The sequence below is a fragment of the Pyxicephalus adspersus genome, chromosome 10 (genome assembly GCF_032062135.1).
Source record: "Pyxicephalus adspersus chromosome 10, UCB_Pads_2.0, whole genome shotgun sequence".
Classification (NCBI taxonomy): domain Eukaryota; kingdom Metazoa; phylum Chordata; class Amphibia; order Anura; family Pyxicephalidae; genus Pyxicephalus; species Pyxicephalus adspersus.
In genome coordinates, this window is record NC_092867.1 from 42,787,904 (window position 1) to 42,795,635 (window position 7,732).

At 40.5% G+C, this 7,732-nt stretch overlaps 1 protein-coding gene across 4 annotated transcripts in view; it reads right to left on the reverse strand.

The window, feature by feature from the left end:
* Window positions 1-221: 221 nt before the first annotated feature.
* The window catches only part of DLG5 (discs large MAGUK scaffold protein 5), a 62,204-nt gene continuing 54,693 nt past the window's right edge, over window positions 222-7,732 (reverse strand). For all 4 annotated transcript variants that reach the window (XM_072425155.1, XM_072425153.1, XM_072425156.1 and 1 more), the window contains 2 exons: window positions 4,102-4,211; window positions 222-3,092 (listed from right to left, as the gene is read on the reverse strand). In XM_072425155.1, the coding sequence (XP_072281256.1) occupies window positions 2,989-3,092; window positions 4,102-4,211 (214 nt within the window). In that variant the 3' untranslated portion in view covers window positions 222-2,988. The remainder of the gene's footprint in view (window positions 3,093-4,101; window positions 4,212-7,732) is intronic.

A 7,732-nucleotide genomic window follows, 5' to 3' on the forward strand; every position in this document is an offset into this window, starting at 1 on the left:
CAAGAGAAGTGGGATGAGGATTCTGTTACTCAGGGAGACTTTGGTATGTGGTACAGTAATTATAGCACAATATGTTGGGGTGTACAAGGACTGTGATGTGTGTGTAGTGTATACAATGAGTAGGTTTACGTTCTCTTTAATAATAGCCTCCAATTGAACCATAGAACTGTTTACTACAAGCTGATAAAGGGTTTCATGAAACAGCACACAAAACCAGAATGTATTGAAATTAATATTTTATTTATTATTTTAATTATTTTTAAGGCTTTTTATTTTAGTAAAAACTGAATTCTGCTACTTTCCACCACTTGGAAGTATGTACCGTAAAGAGCTAACCAGATCCATCAGGAGCACTAGCATACACATTACAGCCAGGTCTTTGTTATATATATATTTTTTTCACTGTTAAAGCATGACACAAACCTTAGCGTATACTACACAGACTGCTACACAGAAGGATCATCCTAAGTGTCTCTTTTAGGAAGTAGTGCAAAATAATTACTTGAAGTAAAAGGCTTGAAACATTGTACAACAAAGTTTTGAATGTCATCATTTTGGAGGACTTTGTTCAGTATTAATTTAAGACCAGCATTGATGGATTTTAACTTTTTAATGTGCAGGAAACTGGTCCATCACCTAATACATGCCCAGACCCTAACTAATTGTGCATTAACCATTCTTCCTACTACTGGTCTATAGTCTGTCATGATCTAACAACCATTATTTAAGGACCAAAACAAAGCCAACATTCTAGTTGCAAGCTCTTAAAGACCTTATCACCACCTTCTACCCTGACAACACAGGCAGGCAACACATATAATGTGTCTTTACAGGAGAGATGTCTGCTGCAGAGGTTCTAATGGTGTTGGATTGTGAGGCTGCATAATCAGCTCACAAAATCAGCCCTGAAAACCAAAGCCTATTACAGGTCATTTTTACTATGTAGCAGCTTTTATTGCTGACCTTAGGAGAATTTTGTTTTGTTTTGTACCTGTTGAAGAAACTGTGATATCATAGGGCAGATAAACCTCAAGGGCAGGGCAGAAGTTTGTGGATCTGACATTCCCGGGGGTGTCAATTTTTTTATTTTTTGCAAAAATAAAATGGTAATAACTTTGGTTAGTAATCTTTTCTTTAGTAAATTATCCTGTGGGTCTTTAGGTACACAAAATACCTTTTACTAGCCTGTGTTTACTTGTCAGTCTTCACAAAAGGTGTGACCAAGTCTTATTGTTTTTTTCAGTAAGGTTTTTGGTAGCTCCCTATTCTTCTGGATAATTGAGAGTATCGGCCCTGAATAGAAGGTGGCAGTATCTGCTAGTAGTAGTATATGCCTGTGCTAATCTTATAGCAGAACAGACCACATATACTTTGGGAATGTATTCTATATTGTAACCTGAATTATTTATTTTACAATACAGACAGTGGCTTATATACCTCTTCTATAGACTTTCTTATCATAGATTTTTATGAAAATTATTGTCAAGTAGGTGAATACTGTGATGAAAGAATTTTTGGATGGCACAGTGAACCTGAAATGGGATATTTGATGACCATTAAAATCACCATGTTGCCTTGCATTGCTTAAAGCAGACAAATGAAATGGTCATCTCTCATGTCTCCTATTGTCAATAACTGTTAAGTTACCTGCTCTCCTATGTAATTTCTTTAGGTATAAAATAAAGATAGAGGAAGAATATATCATTCTAGGATACCATAGGTTTTTTCTTGTGTAAACAAATATATGGAAAATTCAGCAAATTCCCTTAAGTAGACATCTTATATTTGTAAATTCTGCTTGGCATGATCAGATTTGTGCCCTGGAGCTGATGCCTTCAATATTGTTAATAATGGCATGGTACTTATATAAATACATGATTCATTAACATAAAAAGTGTACCAGGTCCCTTTAATGTAAAACATGAACACCCACCGAGGCTCCTTATTTTGCTTTGGAACCTCACAGGCACTAAATGTATTCTGAAGTCAAACTTTGATTGTTGGGTTTCCTTTTCTTGATCCGATGCCTGAACTGGACCATCTATCCTTTAGGCATACATGGTGGAACACTTTTCAGGAGATCAATCATGTGCTATAAGGCATGTCTGATGTTTAATGGCTTTGAAAGGCAATCATTTTTCATTTGGAAGCCAATGGTTTTAATCCATAACAGTTAAACATGGAGTTATGTATGCATTTATGTTTCAATGTAATTCATCTTCACACTCAGACATTGAAGGTGCATTGCACAAACTTTGCAATGAATGTTCTTGAGCTTACATTTTCCCTCCATTCCTTATGCATTAAACAATCTGACAGCTGGCATGTTTCCAGGAAAGTGCAGACACAGGTAGTGTCACAGAAACAGGTCAAACTATCTGCCAAGAATCCATTCATTCAAGTATCCACATAAGCAACTCCTTGCTAAGCATCTTCAGAATTGATGTGTTTAATAGGATATAGTAGAAGGTTTACTACAGGACTCAAACAGTTGCTATTATATAGTAGTTCTTCCTGATATACCCTGGCCGAGTACCAATGATTAGTGTGTTATGAGTAGAAAAAATAAAACTGTTCCCAATTTATTCTGAATCTATAGCACTACATATTCCAAGTTCCCCTGCAGACACAACAACTCACTCAGTCATTGCGGGCTTCATGGTGCTATAGGCGTATTGTCCAAGTGTTTAGTCCCAACTTCTCCACTAGACAAGTATAGTACTCCACAGACAGCTGGTATGGGACTTTGTGCATTGGATTGTTTGATCCCTTCTCTGCTGGCCTTCCAATGGGGTGAAGACAATTCCGGGCGTTCCAAATTTAGAGGGCTCCGGATTCCAGCTCCTAGAGTTATTTTGTTGACGAGTCAGTGGCTTTTCCATTCATTTTTGCAAATATAGGAATTTTGCCTTTAGTGATGGTTAGGATAAAGCGCAGCACGTAATAGATGTTTTAATAACTGGCCATATGAGGAGCAAAACGGACACATCACAAGGCATTGGCTGGGATCCACAGGGCTTTATTTTGTTCTTGTTCCACAATAACCAGTATCTGATTGCAAATGTTGATCAGGGCACCACCTTGAATCACAGCTGTGAAAGAAAGACGATTTAGAGCAATGAAAAAAAAATGTTACATGCAAAAGAACAATGAAAACGTCTGTTAATGATTTCCTGGCTTAATTTTTTAAATACACTTTCATATTTGTAAAAATACCAAGTACCACTGACAACGGTTTTTTTCTGTGCTGTAAACTACTGTTACTGCCTATAGTACAGCTGACAGTGGATTTTATTTTACAATGCAGATCCCTTAAGGTGTCCGTTGATCCAAATGGCAGGCAAATTAATCACACAAAGACATTCGCCACATTGGCATACATATTTTTGAGGCAAATGGTTTATGAACGTAGCTTTTTTTGTTTTTGCCAAAATGTTTATAACTAGCTAAGTTATAAATCTACAAATAAAAAGCACACCAATTTAAAGTAAACGTTACTACCTATGACAGGTTAGTAAAGCATATAAGTAAGGCAGGTGCCAATCGGTAGAACCTGCCAAAAAATCCATCTCCTGTCTGTCGGCACTATGTAGGCTAGCAGGTCAGTTACTTTGTGTAATAGTTTCCTATTACCTGTAAGATAATAAACGTTGCTGCAATCCTTATCATACCACAATGAACTTCTTAACAACCCCCCCCCCCCCCCCGCCATCGTGCCATAACAGACAGTTCATAGATACATCTCTGTCCATTGTAGTACTTTCAGGGTTGTCTGTTTGGGTGTCATTTAATATGAATAACTACAGTTGACAAATTGTCATTTGTTGCGGTAACACATGACAATAGGAAATGCCAAGATGTGAATCCAGCCTTAGAAAGACCCCTGATTCCTAAACAAATCCAGAGAGTACACTGGTTTCTACTTTTAGGGCAAAGAGTAACCAGTTGTTCTTGCAGTAGTCTGCTTTTTAATCAAGCGTCATACTAGATTCATCCCATGTGCTGCTCCATAAAAAACTGTTCATGTTGACAACTAGAGGTTGTACCGATTACTTTGGAATTAAATTACAATCAATCATTTATGGGGCCACATTCACTCACCTGTGAAATATTTGCTGTATTCCTGCTCAACCTTCTGTGCAGACTCAAATTGCTCTTTGGAATTTTTCTGTGTAACTTTGTCCCTTAGAAATATTGGGTCCTTTTGTTCCCTATAAACAAAGCAGAAAAATACATATAAAAATCAAACTGAAGAAGAATGAATGATCGTATTTACCTATTATGTGTAATGTACAGTACACTGGAGAAATAGAATACACCGAAAGGTGCTGCAGCCCAGATTTTAATTTTAAAGTAGGCCATAGTTTTATTTATAGTTCTATTTTATGAATGTTTTTGAAAATGCATAAGATTTTCCATGAATTTTATTACAGTAACTCCCAGGAAAGGCAATATATCATTTCCCACAAAGTCAATGGGAAAAAGATTGTTGGCTTGATTATAAGGAGTAATGCATCATATGCAAAGAGGAATTATTTATGTTAGTGTCCTGCTATGCCCAGTCCTGTAATGTTCTCATTGTTTCTGATTATGTCTGATAAGAGTTTGATTGCCAAGGTGAAAAGGAGAGGAAAGAGGTAAGCCCCTTCTCCTTTTTTATTTATTATTGAGGGGAGGTTTAATCCAGAGCAGCACATGCTTGTGGTATGGAGTAAAAGGAAGCCATTCATTTTGGAAACCTAAATGGCCATGATAGAGATTCAAATGTGTTTCTAATGTCTAACTACATGCTACATGGCAAGAATTCAGATTTTCTTTGCTATATTAACCTGTTGCGTTTTTCATTACAGTATATCATCACCTAAACCATATATATATATATAGAAGAAGAAGATCGCAGGGTGGGAACCTGGACGGACGGTACATTTCCCCTATTTATAGACGCTGGTCCCTTTCAACTGATGTGTTGGGAAAGGAGTTTTCACCACAGGTGTGCAAGAGGGAGGGGGGAGTAGAATCACAGGAAGTAGCCTGCAAACAAGCTTGTGGGGAATCAAGCTAAGAAGTGGTGTTGCTGTTACATGGGAAGCTGTTGATGCTAATTTGATTTTGTTTGGTTTATGGACTGTGAAAACCCCAGGCTGGGGATTGGACCCTCACAGGATACATGTCTTGGACTCATCCTTATTGTAGGGACGTTGTGATGGACTATGGACAATTGCACAACTAGGCTGAAATAAGCCATTTTCTGTTTTTGTTTATACCCCTGCGTGCCCTTGGGTTGCTGGAAAGAAGCTGTTTTTATTATTTATCCCAATAAAGACTTGTGTCTGTTGCACCCTTTTGGTGTAAGAAATGTGCTGGCTGGGGTCTGAGCGAACCCCCAGACTTTACAACTGGTGCTAGGAAGCGGGCAGCAGCACTGCAGAAAAAGTTTTTGTTTAAAAATGAAAATTGTCATTTAAAGGGCTGAGCTCCCAAATTTTTCCTATTACGAAGCTGCTGCGACAACTGGCACTGGCCATGGTACAGCTGCAGAGGAGCGTGGCTAGCCAGCAGGAAGCCACAAAAGCGCAGATTGTAGCGCTTAGGGAAGCAACGGCAGCCCAAGCTGCGGCCTTAAGGGATTCCACAATTAAGGAAGTTGGCTGAGACTTTGCAGCGGCTAACAGAGGGGCAAGAAACCATGAAGGTTGCCTCTAGCAACCAGGCCATGATGGGAGCCAGCCATTTCCTCCAAAAGTTAACACCCACAGATGATGTTGAAACCCTTCTATTAAGTGGGTGGAGGATGCTCCCCCTATCACTGGGCAGGGAAAAACTCCAGAGCAGCCCCACCAGGTGGGAAATGTTGATGGAGGAATTTCCCTAAAAAAAAAAAGTTGTGTGTCAATACTGATCCAGAGCCTTGCCAGTCCTCTGAGGGGGTGTTCCCATTCCGGGTTACGGTGGGAAATCTTCCTCCAGCCTCATCAATGCCGTTTTAAAAGTAAATAAGAGGGATTTTTGTACTGCCCAGTTGAGGCACCCTATGAATGTCAGGGACCAGATTACGATAGTCGACTGCCTCAAGAACCCAGGGCTGAGGAAGGATTTCCCCATTTTGCGTTTAACAAGAGAGACTTACTCTACCGGATAACCAGAATCCGCGAGCAGAGGGTTGAACAGTTACTTGTACCCCAGCAGTATAGGAGGATGATTCTGGAAATGGCACATAATGAGGTATTAGGGGGTCACCTGAGGGCTGAAAAAATAGAAGCCCGTATCACTGACCGTTTTTTCTGGCCAGGAATTAAGGAAGAGGTTAAACGGTTTTGCACATCCTGCCCAACATGCCAGCTAACGGTGCCAATGGCACATTTCCGTAACCCCTTGGTGCCATTACCTATAATTGAAATTCCCTTTGAGCGAATAGCTATGGATATTGTGGGGCCCCTGGTTAGGTCAGCTAGGGGATATCAATGGGTCCTAGTGATTCAAGATTATGCAACTCGCTATCCAGAGGCGATTCCTTTAAGAAAGACCTCGTCCAAGGCCATCGCTCGGGAATTGTTCAACATGTTCACCTGGACAGGTTTCCCCCGGGATATCCTTACAGACCAGGGTACTCCCTTTATGTCTAAAGTATTGGCGGATGTATACGAGCTATTTAACATTAAACAGTTGTGAACCTCTCTCTACCACCTGCAGACAGACGGCCTGGTAGAGAGGTTCAATTAAACACTAAAGTTAAATGTTGAAAAAGGTAGTACAAAAAGATGGGAAAAAAAGGAATGCCTTATTCTTGCCCATTTTTTTGCCCTTTCCGGAATTCCCCAAGGTTCCAATGGATTTTCCCCCATTTTAATTGGTTTACAGGCGTTGACCATCAGAGTGTAGCAGAGTTTGTTTCCCAGTTACAGGAACTGATTGTCTCGGTCATGCCCTTAGTCAAGGAACATCTCCTGAGTGCCCAAGAGACCCAAAGCCGAATGTACAATAGTGGGGCCAGGCTAAGACAATTCAAGGTGGGGGACCGGGTAGCTGTGTTGATTCCCACTGAGGAAAGTAAATTCCTGGCTGGGTGGCAGGGGCCTTTTGAGGTGGTGGAAAAAGTTAGCGAAGTAAACTAAAAGATACACCAGCCAGGCAAACAGAAACCTTATCAGCTGTATCACATTAACCTGTTGAAACCCTGGAGAGCGAGAGAGGAAGAGAGAGAGAGAGACAGTTCCCGCCATGGCCAGTGACAGGGTTGTGCTCCAAGTTGGGGTTGACAGTGTTAAAACAGCCTTGGCCCTTTCTAAGTCTCAAAGTCAGCAGGTGAAAGAGTTCCTCCAGAGGAATAAAACCAAGTTTTTGTGGTTACCCAGGCTCACCCATCTGATAGAACATGATATCGAGATAGAAAAAAATACCAAGGTCTTTGTAAAACTGTATCTGTGTCTGAGGAGATAACAAGGATGTTAGAACGTGGGGTCATTGAGGAATAAACGGGACCCTGCGATTTTGCAATTAGTTCTGGTAGTTAAATGAGATATTGATGTGTATCCCATGCCCCGAGTGGATGAGTTAATAGAGAGATTAGGCCCTGTTACTTTATCACCATGCTAGTTTGACCCAGGGGTATTGGCAGATACCCTTGGCCAAAAAGGCCCGGGAGACAACTGCTTTCTCTACGCCAGACGGTCACTTCCAGTATAAAGGATGACATTCGGCTTGCAGACTGCCCCAGCCACATTCCAACGGGTCA